This window comes from Mustelus asterias, chromosome 13 (genome assembly GCF_964213995.1).
Source record: "Mustelus asterias chromosome 13, sMusAst1.hap1.1, whole genome shotgun sequence".
Lineage (NCBI taxonomy): Eukaryota > Metazoa > Chordata > Chondrichthyes > Carcharhiniformes > Triakidae > Mustelus > Mustelus asterias.
The window spans coordinates 98,460,981-98,482,680 of NC_135813.1; the positions used below are offsets into that span (position 1 = coordinate 98,460,981).

Sequence of the window (21,700 nt, forward strand, 5' to 3'; positions counted from 1 at the left end):
ACGGGGAGTTCCTTCAGCCACTTATTACAGCTTCTTTGTACACGGCAGGATTTTCACTGCGCGGAAAGGGAGCTAACTCCAGACCTCCCCAGCAAGATTCAGAGGAAAATCGGGAATATGATTCAGTTAGCCTCAAAGACCAAGAAACAAAATGAGATGAAAGTGCATTCCAGGCGCAGCACACAGCAGGGGACAAGCCAGGAGCTCAGAGCGGTAAGGAAGCTGAACTACTTCTCATGTTGGCTATGATACTGTGACAATGGGCCACGCTGTTGGTGCCAGTGATGTGGGTGAGGATGTACATTCTGCTGTCTGATACCCTGTGATCAGGAACGTTCCCCTGTTGTTAGTACAGGGTAGTGGGGTTGTGTCGGCGATGATGGAACGTGCTGCTCGAGGCTGCTGATGTTGGTAAGATGGGGCACCCCATTGGGCTGATAGCATTGACATTGAGGAGGATGGGCAGCCTGCTGTCTGGGCAGATGTTGCTGACAACAGGAGCCGTGCTGTCTGGACTGGTGATATTAATGTTGATGCAGGCTGCCACTGTGTTCTCAGAGTAAAAGATTACTCTTGTCAGTGAGGGTGGACATACTGCTCTCAAAGCTGGTGATCTTGATGTCATGGAGTATTGGGTATCTAGTCTTGATTGAATTTTATTTACGTGCAGTGTTCATTTGTTTTTTTTGTTTGGGAATCAAAGTTCCTGCTGCCGCGGTCAAGGTTCCATGAATTCTGTTTGGTCTCCAGTACCTGAGTGTTGTGACTGTTGGTCTGGCTCTTAACAATTAAACGTTGGCTGGCCTGATGGTCTCACAGCAGAATGTGACCTATGTAGTCTTCGCCCAACGTCCAACCACATGCACGTCTGACCAAGGTGCAGACGGAGGGATCAGAACTGATGTTTTCGCTTCCCCCGCCAGAATCAACTTGCAGCATCCTGGCTGAGGTCCGCCAATTCACACAAACTCAGCAACTCACCTGAAACATTGTTTGTGCGCATGGGACTCCGGTCACTGAACTCACTCAAGTACTGCGGAGCCCAGTGTGTGGCCAATGAAGTTTAACATATGGAATCAGACCAGCTGTCAGGTCAGGAGCAGGAACCCCAACCATCATTACTATCCCGAAACAAGAAGCGCTGTTACCACCTGCACTGCTCTTTCTGCTACCCCCCCCATGGTATTGTGCAGTTTCTGTGTCTTGGTAACAGAATGTGGAAAAGCACATGTTAGTTACAAACAGGATCGGGAGGGGCTTTGTGTCTCTCCGGTGGAACAGCCTGATAACAGGAATACATAAATAATAGAACGTGAAGGAGATACCAAAAGGTCAACAGGTGCTGGTAGACAGCGCAATGTTGGCTATGATACTGGAAGGAATCTCTGCTTTTAGGAGAGAAAGTTAGCCAGCAGGGAAAAGTCTGCTCCAGTACATGCCGTTCTTCACAACTGGCATCGCTTCAGGAATCAGAAAATATTTTTGGAAACTGGTCTCCAGTCATTGTTGCACAGAGACCGCAATAATTCACACTTGTACACAGTCCCTGAGAAAGGTCAGGCCCCATTGCTGTACGTAAAGCTTTGTGGATTTAGGCTCAAAATAAGTCCTTAATACTGTATTAGCATTTAGCATTTGCAGCCATCCTGAGTGCTTGGTGAGTTAAGAGCTGGCACTGACACAAAATAAAAGTATTTGTATCCACCTCCACATCTGGAGGCGGGGGGAGGATATTTTATATCCTCACTCTCTCTCTCTGACTTCTTGATACGATTAACAAATGGAGAAATTCTGTGTTACAGTTTGTGTGGTGCAGTTCTACAGCAATTGTCTTTATTGATTCAATGAGCATTGTTAAATAGCTTTGGAGGGTGATGGTTTAAATAAAGAACAGAGACTGTATATAATATTGGCCGTGGTGATATCTGAAACGTACATGGGTCATCATTTGGATAATGAATCAAGGAACCTCTGCATTTGTACCAATTGTGACCGCCGTTCCACATTCAAAATCGCTGTCAGCACACTTCAGTGAAGAGTCCGCATGCTCCAAAATTGGGTTATAGAAAGCATTTAACATCAATGTAAGCTTATTGAGTCCTCGGGGGCTAACGGCACAGTGTACAACATGTGGCATCTTTTACGTTGAATATACTTGCACACTGCAAATAAAGTACTGTTTTTGCTCTCTCTTCATTTTAACCCTGCCATTAGTCCTGTCACAAGCTTAGCTGTAATATTGCTGGGTATGAGACTTGTTTGCATCTCCATGAACAATCAAAGCTGATCTCTTAATCGATGGGTTCAGGTAGTTCCTGTGGAGAGCAACAGATGCAGGGGAGTTGGCGGTGAGATCATTGCTTTTTAAAGGTGACAGGGAGAGAGCATGCGTCTGAGCCAGTGATTAGACAATAAACAGTGATATCGAGTTTCTAATTCATCCGTGGTGCCTGCACAAGTGAGTTCTGACTGTATGGCTTATGTTGTGTAAATGTTTGGCCCATATATTGTACCGTTTTTGTAGCAGTTCTCTTTGGAATACAGGTTGTTGGCAGCTACTGTGTGATGTGAATTGTGGTGTCTTGGTGCTGCCCTCCAGCATGTTTCGGAGTGGATTATAGTTAATGCTGAGCACTGCTGCCTCACAGCGCCAGGGACCCGGCTTCAATTCCAGCCTCAGGTGACTGTCCGAGTGGAGTTTGCACGTTCTCCCCGTGCCTGCGTGGGTTTCCTCCAGCTGCTCCGGTTTCCTCCCACACTCCAAAGATGTGCAGGTTAGATGGATTGACCATGCAAAATTGCCCCTTGGTGTTAGGGGAACTAGCAGGGTAAATACGTGGGTTTATGGGGATAGAACCTGAGTGGGATTGTTGTTGGTACAGACCTAATGGGCCGAATGGCCTCCTTCTGCACTGTAGGGATTCTCTGATTCTAGTTTGGAGGCTGGAACTGGAAGAGTGAGCTAAAGGTGGAGGAAACAAAACTGGCTAATGACCTTTTTTATTGAATATTCCCCTTCCATCCATTAATGTCTGATTTTGCGTCAGTGTCCCAAAGCTAATTGTGACTTTGAGAAGGGACATTCAAACTCCCGCCCCGATTCCTCATTTATACTTTATTTTGTTATTCGCTGACTTGTCCTGTGCGAACATATTGGTATTTGGAGATACTGGAAGGAGCTGTTGGCTGCTTGATATTCGGAACATCAAATTAGTGCAAAATGAGAAATGTGCAAGATAATGGAACAAGGCCTTTAAACATTCTGTACAGTCTCCCAGGATCCATACTACACACTAAATGATCCATTAAAATATCAGCTTGGACGACGCCTAACCCCTGGAAGAAGCAATCACCAGTGATTCCTACTCGAAACCCGCTGCTGCGGATTGAGAAAAGATGATTTCCAACAGCAAAGCTCAGCAACCCTGGGAGGGCAAGCGTTAAACCTGTTGGTTCTGATTGTTGTTGTTTTATTTTGGATGGTGCAATGCATATTCTTACCAGTGGGTGGCAGCATGGTACACAGGACAGTCAGATCATGGTACTATTGAACTAGTTTGTGTGAGAGGTTCAGCTTCGGTTAAATACATCTGTGCCTCCAGTGCTTATTTATCCCTATTGTTGAAGTAAATGGCCACTGTCGTGTTCAATTCCTCTGTAGCCTCACCCCTCCTTCGCTCTGCAACCTCCAGGAACTCTGAATTTCTCCAGCGAAGGCATCTTGTATATCCCTGATTTCCTTTGATGGTAGGGCGGCACGGTAGCACAGTGGTTAACGCTGCTGCTTCACAGCTCCAGGGACCTGGGTTCGATTCCCGGCTTGGGTCACTGTCTGTGTGGAGTTTGCACATTCTCCTCGTGTCTGCGTGGGCTTTCTCCGGGTGCTCCGGTTTCCTCCCACAGTCCAAAGATGTGTGGGTTAGGTTGATTGGCCATGCTAAAATTGCCCCTTAGTGTCCTGGGATGTGTGGATTAGTGGGTAAAATATGTAGGGATGTGGGGGTAGGGCCTGGGTGGGATTGTGGTCGGTGCAGACTCGATGGGCTGAATGGCCTCTTTCAGTACTGTAGGGTTTCTATGATTTTTAAGCTGTCTAGGGCTCGAACCTGGAATCCCCTCCCTAAACTCTTTGCCTTTCTTTGTCTCTCTCTCTCCTTCCTTTAAGACACTGATTAAAGCCTATAAGTTTTGCAGGAGGAGGCCATTCAGCCCTTAGTGTTGTTGTAGTGGGAGACCTTCATTTTCCTCAGTAGAAATAATACGGTTGTTGTAGTGGGAAACTACTAATTTTCCTCATTGATTGGAAATTCCTTAGGACTAAGAGTCTGGATGGTGAAAATTCATTAAGTGTGTTCAGGGAGGCTTTTTGGAACAATATGTGGATAGTCCGACTAGAGAGGGAGCTATACTGGACCTAGTACTAGGGAATGAGTCCGGCCAGGTCATCAAAGTTGCAGTGGGGAAATATGCTGCGAACAGTGACCACAATTCCGTATGTTTTCAGATACTGATGGAAAAGGACGAGTGTTTTCCGAGGGTTAAGGTGCTAAATTGGGGGAAGGCAAACTACAACCAGATTAGGCAGGATTTGGAGGCTGTTGTTTGGGAGAGGATGTTTGAGGGTAAATCCACATTAGGCATGTGGGAGTCATTTAAGGAGCAGTTGTTTGGAGTGCAGGACAGGCATGTGGCTATGAAAAGGAAGGATTCAGGAACTGTAGATGACCAGGGAAATTGTGAGTCTAGTCAAAAAGAAAAAGGATGCATACATGAGGTCTAGGCAACTAAAAACAGATGAAGCATTTGAAGAATACAGGGGAAGTAGAAAAGAGCTCAAACAAGGAGTTAGGAGGGCAAGAAGGGGTCATGAAATTTCCTTGGCAGACAGGATTAAGGAGAATCCCAAGGCATTTTATACAGATATTAGGAACAAGAGGGTAGCTAGAGAAAGTGTTGGTCCACTCAAGGACAAAGGAGGGAAATTATGTGTAGAACCAAAGGGAGTGGGTAAGATCCTTAATGAGTACTCTGCATCGGTATTCACAAAGGAGGGGGACACGTCAATTGATGGTGTCTCAGAGGGGTGTGTAAACCCTTTAGAACAAGTCATCGTTACAAGAGAGGAAGTGTTAGATGAATTAAAAAGCATTAAGGTAGACAAATCCTCAGGGTCAGATGGCATCTATCCCAGATTACTGAGGGAGACAAGAGATGAAATTGCTGGGCCTCTGACAGAAATCTTTGTTTCTTCGTTGGCCACTGGTGAGGTCCCAGAGGATTGGAGGATAGCCAATGTTATCCCGTTATTTACGAAGGGTAGCAAGGATAACCGGGTAATTATAGACCTGTGAGCTTGATGTCAGTGATGGTGAAACTGTTGGTAAAGATTCTTAGGAATAGGATCTATACACATTTGGAACTGAATGGTCTTGTTAGCGACAGACAGCAAAGTTTTGTATGAGGGAGGTCATGTCTCACTAATTTAATTGGGTATTTTGAGAAGGTGACAAAAATGATTGACGAGAGAAGGCTTACATGGACTTTAGGAAAACATTTGACAAGACCCCTCATGGCCGGCTGGTGCAAAAGATTAAATCTCATGGGATCAGGGGTGAACTAGCTAGATGGATTCAGAACTGGCTTGGCCACAGAAGACAGAGGGTAGCGGTGGAAGGATGTTTTTCTGAATGGAAGTCTGTAACTAGTGGTGTTCCGCAGGGATCAGTGCTGGGACCACTACTATTCGCAATATATATAAATGACTTGGAAGAAAACGTAACTGGTCTGATTAGCAAGTTTGCGAATGATACTAAGATTGGCGGAGTTGCAGTTAGTGCTGAAGATTGTCAGAGAATACAGCAGGATATCGATAGGCTGGAAAATTGGACGGAGAAATGACAGATGGAATTTAATCCAGACAAATGTGAGGTGATGCATTTTGGTCGATCCAATTCAGGTGGGCGCTATAAAATAAATGGCAGAACAATCAGGAGCATCAACACACAGAGAGATCTGGGGGAACAGGTCCACAGATCCTTAAAAGTGGCAGCACAAGTGGGAAAGGTGGTGAAGAAAGCATTTGGCACGCTTGCCTTCATCGACTGGGGCATCGAGTATGAAAGTTGGCAAATTATGTTACAGTTGTACAAAACGTTGGTTAGGCCACATTTGAAATTCTGTGTCCAATTCTGGTCACCACACTACCAGAAGGACGTGGAGGCTTTGGAGAGAGTACAGGAAAGGTTTACCAGGGTGTCGCCTGGTATGGAGCGTATTAGCTATGAGGAGAGATGGAATAAGCTGGGATTGTTCTCCCTGGAAAAACGGAGGCTGAGGGGATACCTCATAGAAGTTTATAAAATTATGAGAAGTATAGATAGGGTGAACAGTTGGTAGAAATGACAATTACAAGGGGGCACAAGTTCAAGATAAGGGGGGAAAGGCTCAATGAAGATGCGCAGGGAAAGTTTTTTTTACACAGAGGGTGGTGGGGGCCTGGAATGCATTGACAAGTGAGGTGGTTGAGGCAGATACATTAGCCACATTTAAGACTTATCTTGATAGGCATATGAACAAACGGGGAATAGAGGGATATAAGCGGTTGGTCTAGATAGGTAAACGTGATGGGCGCAGGCTTGGAGGGCCGAAGGCCCATTCCTGTGCTGTACTGTTCTTTGTTCTTTGTTCTTCAGAGTTGCTCCACCATTCAATAAGATCATGGCTGCTCTGGTTGTGGTCTCAACTTCACTTTGTCGTCTACCTCCCCATAACCCGTTACTCCCTTGTCTATCAAAAATCTAACTCTGCCTGGAATAAATTCAGTGACTCAGCTTCCTCTGCTTTCTAGGGAAGAGGATTCCCACAGACTAATGACCCGTCGAGAAAAACAATTTCTCCTTTTCTCCGGTAGACATCTTATTCTTAAACTGTATCCCTGGCTTTCATCTCTCCCAAAGTGGAAACATCCTCTCAGTATTCATCCTATCAAAACTCCCAGGATCTTTCTGGTTCAATAGGATCACCCCCTCATTCTTCTAAACTGCAATGAGAATTGGTCCAAACTGATCCACCTTGCTTAAGATAAGCCCCTCATCCCAGGAATGGGTTGAGTGAATCTGCTTTTGGTGCCCTGTCCTCTGGCACCATGTCACTTTGTGTCCAGTTGGACTCCTGTGAGGTGACTTGGATTACTTGTAACCACATTAAAGGCATCAGTGTCAGTTACGAGGGGACACAAGTTAAAAGTGTGGGGTGGGAGGTTTAGGGGGGATTTGAGGAAACACTTTTTTTACCCAGAGGGTGGTGACGGTCTGGAATGCGCTGCCTGGGAGGGTGGTGGAGGCGGGATGCCTCACATCCTTTAAAAAGTACCTGGATGAGTACTTGGCACACCATAATATTCAAGGCTATGGGACAAGAGCTGGCAAGTGGGGTTAGGTGGGCAGGTCAGGGCCTTTCATGCGTCGGTGCAGACTCGATGGGCCGAAGGGCCTCTTCTGCACTGTAGGATTCTGTGATTCTGATTTTGTGATTCTGTGATCATATAAATGCAGCAAGTTTTCTGTGATGAGCTTTTTTTTCTGGTGAGTTTAACAGTAAAGTTACATTTGCTAAAAAATATAATGAATGCAATAAGGAAAGTCTGATTTTAATCATCATTGGAACAATCTCCCTCTGTCAGAATGATGCTACTGAGACGCACTGGGTCAGGGATTTTAGTGGTGTGTTTTCTCCTGTTTCTTCAGTCACGTCAAATCCACGCCTTGGGCACTACTCCCAGTTGAGAACCATTGCAGCATTTGCAGAGTGAAGGTACAAGACCTGCAAGCAAGCGCATGAGATACGAGGGATGACTTAGAAACTTGAAAGGACTAGCAATGGAAAGCAAAGAAAATCAAAAAAGAGATAAAAGAAAGACTTGCATTTATTATAGTGCCCTTCATGACCTCAGGATGCTCAAAGCAATTTACAGCCAATATAATCATTTTGAAGTGGTCAATTTTGTAATGTTTGAAATTCTGCACCCAGTTTGCTCACAGGAAGTTCTCACAAACAGTGACGTTGATACCAGATAATCTGTTCTGTTGTTGGTTGAAGTGTAAATTTTCACCAGGGCACTGGGAATAAGTCCCTTGCCGTTTATTAAATCATGACATGGATTCTTTTCATGGTGTGGTTACAGCACAAAAAGAGGCCATTCGGCCCATTGTGTCAATGCTGGCATGTCCATTTGAGACTACAAATTAAGGCTTTGGCTCACCTGAAAGACAGCACTTGCGGTGGAGCAGCACTGCACTGAAGAGTTAACCTACACTGTTGTGCTCAGGCCTCTGGAGTGGAAATTGAATCGAAGTATTCTGACTCAGGTGAGGATGACCTCAACCAGTGAGGTCAATTCAGAGCAGAAGCTCTGAGGAATGCTGGGATATAGCAGTTCAGTCAGGGCAGCATGGTCGGTGCAGGCTTGGAGGGCCGAAGGGCCTGTTCCTGTGCTGTAATTTTCTTTGTTCTTCATAAGATCAAATGGTCATGGACTAAAACTGCTGAAAGATCAAACATCAGGAAGAGCAGCCTCGTGCAAGTAATCTTAAGAGTAGGATAATGAGTTGAAGAATCACATTAATTCAAAAGATAATGCAATGGGTAAATGTAAGCTTTATTGGTTCAGTTAAATGAACTAAGAATGGCCACCTCCTGTTGTGGCTGTCCTGAGAGTTCTTTTGACTGCCTCCATTTTAGTTTCCACCGTCAGAGGTACTGACTTTCAGGTGAGGCGTTAAGCTGAGGCCCTCAGGTGGACATGACATGACATTAGGGGTGTTCTTTCCAATGTCCGACCAGCCGTTGGTTATCCCTCAACCAACACCACCTAAACAGATGACTCGGGCCATTATTACATTGCTGTCTGTAGCACCTTGCTGTTTGCAATTTACCTGCTGTATTTTCTACAGTGATTTTACTTTTAAAATCACCGAACTGGCTCCAAAGCCCTTTGGGAAGGCCCTGAGGTCATGAAAGGTGCTGAGCGAATGCAAATCCTTCTTTCAATTCAGTTGTAAGGTGCTGTGGCAGGATTCTGCCACCAGGTGGCAGCAATGTCTCTGGTCCTGTACACTTTGAATCAACTGAACCCCAGGTTGGGCTTGGTGATGCTGCAACTGCAAATCCATAGCACTTCCCAGGCATGTGTTTGTAATACCTGCAGTGTCAAATCCAGTGCCTCAAACTGCAGCCTACAACTCCCAAAACTTCCTCTTTCATAGTGTGGTTACAGCACAAAGAGAGGCCATTCAGCCCATTGTCTCAATGCTGGCATATATATACATACGCGTACACAGGCAGAACTGCAGTATGAGTTCGATAAAGATAGTATCTGAACTTCAAAGAGAATTCCAAATATTTTTTCCCCTCAGAGCCCTGTAGCTGCTTCTCTTCTTCAGCTCTCCCAGATTTATCTGTCATTTGGCATTGCCCATTTGAGTGTTGACGTTGTGTCCATCAGTGAGGAGGTAGGGTCATTATCAAAGGTCAAAACCAGGACACTTGGAAAAGCCTTGGGAGGGTGGGGTCCCACACTGATTGACATGTTTGGTGACCAATGGCAGGTGTCTGGGGTGGAGCAGTTGAAGGTAGCAGGTCAAGTGATGACATCTCCCTGAATATGTCAGCCAGAGTTGCGAACTGTATTAAGATAGCCAGTCACTGAAGACAGAGGTTTCGAGTCTCAGACTTCTGTTTCAATGACATTTCTGTCTCATCGTCTTAAAGCAAATGAGCCAAGGCTTTGTCATAAGGTTCCAGAATCTTCTATTACTGTTCAATGCACAGTCATAGAATCCCGACAGTGCAGAAAGAGGCCATTCAGCCCATTGAGTCTGTACCGACAACAATCCCACCCAGCCCCTATCCCCATAACCCCACATATTTTACCCTGCTACTCCGCCTGACACTAAGGGGCAATTTAGCATGGCCAATTCACAAGCTTGCAAATCTTTGGACTGTGAGAGGAAACTGGAGCACCCGGAGGAAACCCACGCAGACACGGGGAGAACATGCAGACTCCACACAGACAGTGACCTGAGGCTGGAATTGAACCCGGGTCCCTGGCGCTGTGAGGCAGCCGTGCCAACCACTGTGCCACCGTGCTGCCTCAGTGGTGAAACCAATCTCCATTGAAAAGCCTTGTTTATTTTCATTTTCGCACAATCGAGGCTTTCAGCTGGAAGCTGGATTTTAAAAGTGTGAGGATTTCTCGGATGTGGGAGGTTTTGTTTGCACCCAGAGCCGTAAAGCACCTGATCTTTCAACGTGAAGTTTGACTGAATGTGCCCCAGCTCAACTCCACTTACCTGCCACTATCCTCTGTGCTGATTGGTAGTTCACCACTGGGTCTGTGGACACCGCTGGCGACCATCTTTCCCAACCCAGAGACTGATCCCGGATGCCGGTGAGAAGGGTTTCTGCACATGCGGGCAGGGTCCTGGTGAGGTGGTTAGATGGTCAGCAAGTGAACAACATTCCGAATCCCAGGGCAGCCTGAGGGGAGGGGGGGGCGGTTTAATAGGATTTTCCAACAGTAAATGGAATGTGAGTGGTGGGAGCAGGTGCGGGAACTAAAAACTGGGGCAGTTGAGCAATCCGCAGAAAGTTGCTGGGGCATCAGTGAAAAACCGGGACTGCCCCCGGCAAAATGTCTGGCCACCCAATGAAGAGATCTTGACGCTGGGCACGGACACTGTCAATGGTATTAAAGTTGGTGGCGACAGTAACAAGAAGCTTCTGTACCAGCTCAATAAGGAGAACCTCATCACCAATTCAGCTTGGACCTTTCTCAATCCAATGGTCCAGAATTTAGATCACTTTCTCAGCAGGGTAGATTTGGACAGTGAATTGGGATAGTCTGTGGGAGAGAGAGTGCTAATGAGGGTTGTGGGCTCATAGACAATCATAGAATCCCTACAGTGCAGAAGGAGGCCATTCAGGCCATCAAATCTGCACCAACCACAATCCCACCCAGGCTGTATCCCACAATCCCTCTCATTTACCCGAGCTAGCCCCCCTAACACTGAAGGAGAATTTAGCATGGTCAATCCACCTAAACCCGCACATCTTTGGACTGTGAGAGGAAACCGAAGCAAAGAACAAAGAACAGTACAGCACAGGAAACAGGCCCTTCGGCCCTCCGAGCCTGTGCCGCTCTTTGGTCCAACTACACCAATCGTTTGTATCCCTCCATTCCCAGGCTGCTCATGTGACTATCCAGGTAAGTCTTAAACGATGTCAGCGTGCCTGCCTCCACCACCCTACTTGGCAGCGCATTCCAGGCCCCCACCACCCTCTGTGTAAAAAACATCCCTCTAATATCTGAGTTATACTTCGCCCCTCTCACCTTGAGCCCGTGACCCCTCGTGAACGTCACTTCTGATCTGGGAAAAAGCTTCCCACCGTTCACCCTATCTATCCCCTTCATAATCTTGTACACCTCTATTAGATCTCCCCTCATTCTCCGTCTTTCCAGGGAGCACCTGGAGGAAACCCACGCAGACACAGGGAGAACGTGTAAACACCACTGGGGCAGCACGGTGGTTAGAACATAGAACAGTACAGCACAGTACAGGCCCTTCGGCCCTCGATATTGTGCCGAGCTTTGTCCAAAACCAAGATCAAGCTATCCCACTCCCTATCATTCTGGTGTGAATTTACTGCTGCTTCACAGCGCCGGGGACCTAGATTCGATTCCAGGCTCGGGTCACAGTCTGTGTGGAGTTTGCACATTCTCCAAGTCTGCATTGGTTTCCTGCGGGTGCTCCGGTTTCCTCCCACAATCCAAAGATGTGCGGGTTAGGTGAATTGGCCGTGATAAATTGCCCCTCAGTGTTGTTTCTTCAGAAGGAACTCTTCAAAATGCAGCTAATGAAACAACAACAAAACTTACACCAACTTATAAATCAAAGAAAGGGTTTAATAAAGAAACATCATTACTCCAAACTTGGGGCCTCACCCTGGGCCACTCCAAACTCTCCACAATTCTCCATCGTTCCTTATTTATAGTGAATCAGTTGGTCAGCTGACTATTACATCACTCTGTGATTGGTTCCATGTTTTACTGGGTCAGCTGACCCTTACATCTTGTTCCCATTGGTCACATTACATCCAATACAAATTTGTCACAGGTTATATTCTAACAAGTGTACCCGAACAGGCGCCGGAGTGTGGCGACTAGGGGAGTTTCACAGTAACTTCATTGCAGTGTGAATGCAAGCTCACTTGTGACTAATAAATAAACATTACTTTACTTCCCTGTGCCATCCATGGTGGAAGGAGCAATCCAGTGGGAGACAGAGTGCATTGGAGAGAGCAGCTGAGCAAATGCAAAACAGCACTGGCTGACGGACGCAGACCAATGTCACCAGCGGTGGGAGAAATCACGTACGTGCCGGTGGATGGAGTCTGAGCTGAGTTGAGCAGCGCCAACTGTTCCTGGCACTTGGCCGATTTGTGTCAGGGGTTATGTTAGACTCCAGGCCTGAGTGCTGCGGGCATCAACTGGCACTCAAACTGAGCCAGTGAGCATTCAATCGTTTCAGATGTGACTAAACGTCTACATTTCTAAACTGAGATAAAAATACCATTTAAAAAGTAAAACAGAAATATTCTTTTGTGGATTTGTGATTTAGTGCTTGAACTGCATGCGCCTGATGCTCTTGAAAAATTACCCAGACGCTGGAGTGAGATTGGGATAACAGACTGATTCTCGGTCATTAAGTGGTCAGGGGAAGGGCAGGGCCAGGCAGTACCCATGGGGCAATGCCAGCCTAGTAGTGCCTGCCTGGCACCCTGGCACTGCCCACCAGACATTATTACTGTGACAGCGGCAGTGCCAAGAGGACAGAGCTGGAGTGGAGCGGAGCCACAGCGTGGAATCATGAAGCGGGGGGGGGGGGGGGGGGGGGGCGGGGGGGGGGGGGTAGACAAGACAGGAGTTCCGCAGGCGTGAGAGGGAGGGAACTCTGCCGGGGTGGGAGGGAAGGGGGACATCTTCCGGGGACTCTATTGGGGAGGGAGGGAACTCTGCGGGGGGAGGGGGATGATGTCCATGGGGGATATGGTTGCGCAGTGGGAAATCTCCCAGTACTGGATGATCGGGGTATCAGCGCAATGATGTCCCGAGAGCTCAGCAGCCCTCTTCCCCGGCAAGCTGAGGCTCTACCCAACACACCCCCCGCTGCCAAGAATCGCAACCTGGCTATTTCTTTGCACTAAGTGCCATAAGATTGCATTTTTAAACTCGCCCAATAAAGGCATCCGAAACTGTCCTGTTTTCTCACTTGTTCGACACATAGAGTATTTTTTGTAAAGTCCGTTTGATGCCTGGTGTATTTTTGTGGTAATAATTTGAGAGTTTGAGTCTTTGTCCACGGCATTGGTTGGTGTTGTTGCCCCCCCCCCCCGAGTTCGAGTTAACACCAACTGCAGGTGGTTTATAAAAGCAAAAGACTAAATACTGAAAATCGGAAATAGAAACAAAATCACTGAAAATAGTTATCATGTCTGGCAGCATCTGCAGGGATTTGATTTGATTTATTATTGTCTCATGCCTTGGGATACAGTGAGAAGTATTGTTTCTTGCGCTCTGTACAGACAAAGCATACCGTTCATAGAGTACAAAGGAGAGAAGGAAAGGAGAGAGTGCAGAATGTAGTGTTACAGTCATAGCTAGTGTGTAGAGAAAGATCAGCTTAATGCAAGGTGGGTCCATTCACAAGTCTGATGGCAGCAGGGAAGAAGTTGTTCTTGAGTCATTTGGTACGTGACCTCAGGCTTTTGTATCTTTTTCCCGATGGAAGAAGGTGGAAGAGAGTATGCCCGGGCTGCGTGGGGTCCTTGATTATGCTGGCTGATTTTCTGAGGCAGCGGGAAGTGTAGACAGAGTCAATGGATGGGAGGCTGATTTGCGTAATGGACTGGGCTACGTTCACGACCCTTTGCAGTTCCTTGCAGTCTTGGGCAGAGCAGGAGCCATACCGAGCTGTGATACAACCAGAAAGAATGCTTTCTATGGTGCATCTGTAAACATCGGTGAGAGTTGTATCGAACATGCCAAATTTCCTTAGCCTCCTGAGAAAGTAGAGGCATTGATGGGCTTTCTTAACTAAAGTGTCGGCATGGAGGGACCAGGACAGGTTGTTGGTGATCTGGACACCTAGAAACTTGAAGCTTTTGACTATTTCCAGTTCATCACCGCTGATGTAGACACGGGCATGAGTTCACATTTCGAACCAGTGACTTTTCATCAGAATTTTAAAATATTTCTATGTAACTGTTTGTGTGAGAATGCTGATAAACACAGCTTATCAGGATTCTGATTATTTACAAGTTGAGCTGGTGAAATCTGTATCTGACTTTGCCCCTCATCAGAGGAACTGATGGCAGTTCTTGGATCAACTTAGCAATGTGACAATCGGAAGAGATTTGTAGTTTAACGTACTGCGTTCCTGAATTGGTCCCAGATGTAATGATGCAGAACAATAAGGCTGGAGGACACAATTGGGTCCCCCTTCATCAGAGCCTCGTGCTTTATGCTCCTTCGTAAATCTGTCACTTTATTTATTACTCTTCACATTAATATTGTTCACTCAGCAGAATTGTATTTGAACATAAATATTCTTCACAGCAAAACAAATACCAGCCGGAAATGTTTAATTTTGGTGGAATGCACTCTCGTGGTTGTATTTTTCTCAAACCGCTGTAACAATATTTAAAACTTCTCCAGAACACAAGATTGTTGTTAATCAGCTGGACATTGTAATTTAATGTTGTCACAACTGTGGCCTGGAGAGAGAATGATGCAGGCGGGAAGGGAGAGAGGGTGGGGACATGGGCAGTGCCAGGGATGGCAAACGATCCCATGATGTGGGAAGGAAGGGAGACTGGGTGGGGACATGGGCAGTGCCAGGGATGGCGAACGATCCCATGATGCGGGAAGGAAGGGAGAGCGGGTGGGGACATGGGCAGTGCCAGGGATGGCGAACGATCCCATGATGTGGGAAGGAAGGGAGATTGGGTGGGGATATGGGCAGCAGTAATCAAAAACAGGCAGAATGTTATAAACAGTTGAATGTAATTGGAAACATGGCATGCTACTCCAGCCCATTAACAACTGCTCCCAAAGGTGAAGTGAAGGAACCATCCTGGGATAACAGGCAGCGTCATCTGGAGTATCAAGGAAAAGTACTGCTTTTGTGCATTATTAGGACGGCGCTATAATAATTATGGATCAAGGAATAGTGGACTTCTTTAGTTAGTCCCATAGGCAGGAGAGTATTAGTAGGAGCAAATGGGTAAGATACACTTTTATACACCCAAGTACCATTATTAGAACTAAAAGGATGATCTCATTTAAATCTGCACTGGGGGTGGCACGGTGACACAGTGATTAGCACTGCTGCCTCACAGCGTCAGGGACCCGGGTTCGATTCCTGGCTTGGGTCACTGTCTGTGTGGAGTTTGCACATTCTCCCCTGTGTCTGTGTGGGTTTCCTGCGGGTGCTCCGGTTTCCTCCCACAGTCTGAAAGACGTGCTGGTTAGGTGCATTGGCCGTGCTAAATTTTCCCTCAGTGTACCCGAACCGGCGCCGGAATGTGGCGACTAGGGGATTTTCACAGTAACTTCATTGCAGCGTTAATGTAAGCCTACTTGTGATTAATAAATAAACTTTAGCCTTGGTGTAATCAGAAGTGAAACAATAATGCGATTCCTGCATTGCCTGGATCACAGTGAACCCTTGTGTACAGTAACCCTAAAGATGGTAAGGCTTCAATGTCTCTGAGGGGAAGCAGTTATATACTCAATGGGAGTGGAACTACTGCAGGTTTCATGAATGATGCAGGCATTGAGGTTGCTTGGTTCCATTGGAAATGCATGCAGGTCGTTTGTGGGGTGCCTGCCAGCCATAGGGACATGGACAAAGAACCATGAAAATTCAACTTGCTCAATGTAAGGACACACTGCTTTGAGATGTATTTAAAGAATAAAATTTCTCTGTTGTACGAAGGAACCCTAACAATAAAAATAATAACAGAAAATGCTATATACACACAGCTGGACCAGATAAAGACAAGATAACACAAGTTCTAACTGAGGATCAGCTGGGTAAAGTTCTAGCATCTCTGTTTACGTTCAGTTGTTGGTTTTGTTAGTAAGTTCACAAAGAAACAGATTATTTATCCCAACCATTTCATACCGGCGTTTATTCTCCATATGAGCCCTTCATCCAACTCCATCAACACATCCCTCTCTTCTTTCCCTCATGTTTCGCTGTCCCTCACATGTCTTTGTTATTAGAGAAGGAAGGGAAAGAGGTGCTCTTTTGCTTTCTAACTTTCTCAGCCTTCAGGAAGTGGCTTTACTCTGCTACAGGAGAAGAAACTAGTTATTCGGTGAGAGTCACGGTGGCACAGTGGTTAGCACTGCTGCCTCACAACACCAGAGCCCCGGGTTCAATTCTGGCCTCGGATCACTGTTTGTGTGGAGTTTGCATGTTCTCCCTGTGTCTGCGTGGGTTTCCTCCGGGTACTCCGGTTTCCTCCCACAGTCCAAAGATGTGCAGGTTAGGAGGATTGGCATGCTAAATTGCCACTTAGTGTCCAAAGATGTGTAGGTTAGGTGGGATTGGCCAGGCTAAATTGCCCCTTAGTGTCAGGGGGATTAGCAGGGTATATATGTGGGATTATGGGGATAGGGCCTGGGTGGGACTGCTGTTGGTGCAGACCCAATGGGCCAAATGGCCTCCTCCTGCCCTATCAGGATTCTATGACAAAAGTTTATTCTATTCCTAAGGTTCAAAATAGTGGTAAAGTTAATAAAGTATATAAAAACTAAACTATATAACTGAATCAAATAATTTAGGTAGTTAATTAGAACACCTGAATGATGGCAGGATAGGTGATGTGTCGCAGCTGCAGCATGTGGGCACTCCTGGGTGCCAGTTTTATCCAGTCGGCTGTAAGTATTTGAAGTTCGAGCAGCTTCGGCTCAGAGTCATTGAGCTGGAGGCTGAGCTGCAGACACTGCAGGAAGGGGTAGCATTCCCTGGTTTCTTTGTACCAGGAGGCAGGCACACCTCTTTGGACAACGCCTTCTGATTTAGTCAGTGGTCAGAGACGCGAGGGTGACAGTGAGTGAGGAAGGTAAGGGGACTTGGAGTGCAGGAACACAGGAGCCACAGCTGTACACTTGTCCAACAGTTCTGGGGTTTTTTCAGGTTGTTTGGGGGTTGCAGGGTAGATGATCAGACTAAACATGGCACCATATACAGGAAGCCATTCAAGTGAGGGGAGCAAAAAAGAACACGGTGATAGAAGGGGATAGTATAGTCAGAGAGATTGACAATGTTCTCTCCAGCAAAGAGTGCAAGTCCAGATGTTGCTTGCCGGGGATCAGGACATCTGCTTAGGGCTGGAGAAGAGCTTGAGGTGGGAGGGAGAGGACCCAGTCATCGTGGTCCATGAAGGTACCAACAACATAGGCAGGACAAAGAAGGAGGTTCTGCATAATCAGTATGAGGAACTTGGCACCAAGTTAAGAAGCAGAACCTTAAAGGTCATAATCTCTGGATTAATACCCACGCCACATGCAAATTGGTATAGGACAAATCAGATTTGAGAGATGAAGGGGTGCCTCATAGACTGGTGTGGGGGAAGTGGGTTCTGGTTCTTGGGGCATGGGGCCCAGTACTCGGGCGAGTGGGATCTGTTTTTGGGACTGTCTACACCTGAAACATGTTAGGATCAGAGTTCTTGCGTAACCCTAACACTCCTCGATATATATACAGGTGAGACTCCCTGATTGAGCAAGCAATCATTACCTCAATCAGGGAGCTCATACTCCAAGAGGCCAACGCCTTGGGCCTTGATGAGGTCATTATATACAGAAAATGCTGCAAAAACGCAGCAGGTTAGACAAGGACTGGAGAGAGCTGGCATGTTAGCAGTTCATGTATTAACCCTTCATCACAGCAGGTGATGGGTTAGACTTGAAACATGAACATTTCCTTCAAAAAATGCTCACTGACCTACTGAATTCTTGAGCGTGATCTTACCTGCCATTCACGCCGTGCTCCCGTTGCGGCAAAGTTGGAGAATTTGGCGGCCAACCAAATCTCCGTTCACTGCAACGGGATGGGAAAATCCCACCGGCGTGAACGGTGGTAAGATTCCGGCTCTTGTTTGTGTTTGAGATTTCCAATCTTGACAGATTATTTCTTTGGCCATGGCCTTTCTATTTATGAGCCTGAACATGAAACCAGTTGGTGCGAGGTCATACTGCAGCGAATGAACAGAATGACTACATCAACTTGATTCAAAGAGAAGTAGTATTGAATTTAATTTCCCTCTGTGTGTTGGAGAAATGTCTTCGAAAGTATGGAAACAAAGTTTGTGTTTATGCCATGACTTTGTTTTTGGTAAAATGACAATGTTGTTCTCATTGAACTTTTCTTTCCTTGTTTGAAACATTGAGGCGGACGTGAGCCGCCGGGTGTCATGACAAGGCTACAGTGAGCTCAGAGCTGTCACTGTGACCTCATAAAGACAATGAAATATCATCAGCTTGTATTAATAGTTTGATGCAACAACTTGTCCATTCATGGAAGCACGGTAAGTATTACAATTGTAACTCTTGTCATTTGCATCAGGAAGCAGGGTGTTTAAATCTGTAATCTAAAAGTCTGGTGTGGAAATTGAGAATTTAAAAATCTAAAAAGAAAGCTATGAGAAGATGCCACTCGGCCCATCTTTCTTGTGTACTAATCCTCCTACACCGAATGAGCTGGCAGATGCAACTTTTTTTAAGAAAGATTTTTTATTGGTAATCAAATTTAAATGATATAATTCCTGCTCGCAGGTCCCACCTGCACTTAAGTCCCTCCATGATCATAATGAATGGCAGAGAAGGCTTAGAGGGCCGAATGTCCTCCTCCTGCTCTTATTTTCTATGCCAAGAGGACAAAGGGCATATGGTCCCCCGGACAGCATTAGCCCTTCAGTAAGCTGTACTGAGGCATGAGTGATTGGCCATTTCCCTTTCTGATTTCACAACCCCCTCATCCTCCACCTCCCTTCTGTTGAACTCTGTAGCCTCCATCCCAGCGTTGTTCTCCATCCTCTTTCATTCAATGGGATGGCTGACACTGGGACTTGAGTAGAGTTCAGGGCAGTCTTCCAACTCAGTAGCAATGAACATTACTGTTTTAATATAAAGATGCTGGAATCTGAAACAGCTGGCCGGTTAGCTCAGATTGTACAAACATGGTGCTAATAACACTAAAGTCACTGGTTTGATCTCCGTACTGGCCAAATGCATTGGCCTGTCATTCAGCTGTCATGGTGCCTGTTAACTTCGGTCCCTTAACATTACTGTTCTGATGGGCAATAATCTAGGTCTGTGGGTTAATTAAATATTTAAAACTGAAACGAAAAGCTTGTTTCACTTTTTCACACCTGATATTAGTCATGTTCAGTCTTTTATGGATACGGATGCTGGAAGAGGGTTAAGTGTTGAGTGTCAATGTGTTAGTGGAGGTCTAAAGTATCAAACATTTCTGGTGTTTTGGGGTTGGTCAAAGACTAAATTGTGACTTATTAAATAAGTATATTTGAATGCAGTGTCTACCTGAATAACCTTTAACTTGCTAACAGCTCCAAGGAACGTCAGGCTTCTTGTGTTGGCTAACTTAAAGAAGTGGAGGAAAAGGGTTATTTTTTTCTTGGTTTGAAAAAAGGCTTGCCATGAAATCCCTTTTTCCTTTAAATGTTCATTTTATCATCATCTTAACCTTGGTTAAGGTTTCCCTCCTTAGTAAAGTACTTTTGCGGCCTCTTTTAAGGTCAAACCAAATAAACTCAAATTAAATCAGGACAAAGTAAAAGGGGCAGTTCCCCAAAAGGAGGGGGAACAGCCCGAACAAAAATCAAAGTACAAAGGAAACTTAAAAACATCAAATCAGAATGTGATTATTAGGGTCGATAACGCACCCCAACCCCTGCGGTGCTCAACGGGCGCGGAAGGCGTCAACCGTGCCCGTGGACACCGCATGCTCCCTCTCCAGGGACACCTGGCTGCAAACGTAGCCGCGGTAGAGGGGCAGACAGTCAGGATGGACGGCCCCCTCGATCGCCCGCTGCCTGGACCTGTAAATAGCGCGTTTCGCCAGGCCCAGGAGCAGGTTCACGAGGAGGTCGCCATCCCGACCCGCCCCTTTTGTGGCATCATGGTTGGGTGGGAGTGGGGGAAAGAGTTCCATTCTTCAGCACTCTCAGCCACTTAGACTGCTCTCTCTTTTTTGTGGTGGGGAGTTGGGGGTGGGGACAGGGAGGGGAAGGGGGGGGGGGTGGTGAAGGCGGGGATTCCTTTCCATTCCTCTTTCCATCTTTAATTTTCTCAGTCTTTCTCCCCTGAAGTTTTACCATCTTCCTGTCCTTTTCTCTCCCCTGGTGTTTTCAGATCTTTCTCCCATTTCCTCATGTCTCCCACCTCAGTTCCTGAGAATCCCATACAGCTGAATGCCTGTTTGCCTGATTTGATGTGCATCCCCTCTCCTGGGAGCCATTTTCCACCCTTCATGAAGTTAAGCTCATCCAAAACTTGCTGCCCCCATCCTTAATGTACCTCCATTCATCCATCACCCTAGCAATCGCAGATCTACATGGCCCCTGGTTAAACAGTGCCTCAACTTTAAAATATTCACCCTTGTTTTCAAATTCTTCCATGACCCTCCCTATTTCCGTAATCTCTTCTGTCCTACAACCCTTTCAGAAGTCCACATGATTTAATTCTGGCTTCTTGAGCATCCCCAGTTTAACCACTGCGTTAGTGGTAGCCAACCCTTCAGCTGCCAAATGCTAAGTTCTGGAATTTCCTTCCTAAATCTTTCTCTCTCTTTTCCACTTTTCAGATACGCCTTAAAAATCTACCTCCTTTGGTCAATATCTCCTTCAGTTGACGGATATTAAATTTTGTTTGACAATACTTCAGTGAAGTGCCTTGTAACCTTTTTACTGTATAATTGGTGCTGTGTAATACGAGTTGTTCTTACTGTTGTTGTAAAGGTGCATCTGACTTCATTAATTTCAGAGCTTGACAGGGTCAATGTTTAGGAATCTCCAGCACAGGTTTGCTGCTAATCCTACACAAACTCTCAGCACTCAACCCTGGTAAATGTCATGGATTTGTCCGGCCAGGACATCGCCACCATTTGAGCCGATTGGGTGAAAGTTATTAGGAGCAATAGCCCTCTGTGACACGACAGTAGAATGGTGGATATGGACTAGGCCTGAACTAAGAATGCCAAGAATATGAGTTAAATTTCTACCAAAGCAATTTTGCAAATTTCAATTTATCTTTAAAAATAATCCAGACAAAAAAAAAGTTGCTGTCAGTAGACATGACCATGAAGCTATCAGTTTGTCATTAAAAACCCAACTGGTTGACTAATATCCTTCAGGGTAGGAAAACTGCTGCCCTTACATATAAAAGCAAATAACTGCAGATGCTGGATATCTGAAATCAAAACAGAAAATGCTGGATAACCTCAACAGGTCTAGAAGCATCCGTGGAGAAAAAAACAGAGTTAATCGCCGGAAACCTCCGTCCTTGCGCACGGCTGAGATTCTCCAGCCCCGCTGCTGTGAATGGAATTTT

At 46.1% G+C, this 21,700-nt stretch overlaps 1 protein-coding gene across 1 annotated transcript in view; it reads left to right on the top strand.

Moving 5' to 3' along the window:
* LOC144502935 (uncharacterized) overlaps positions 1-21,700 on the top strand; it is a 262,712-nt gene that overhangs the window by 89,207 nt on the left and 151,805 nt on the right. The window contains exon 5 of the mRNA XM_078227362.1: positions 49-213. Coding sequence (XP_078083488.1) covers positions 49-213 — 165 coding nt within the window. The remainder of the gene's footprint in view (positions 1-48; positions 214-21,700) is intronic.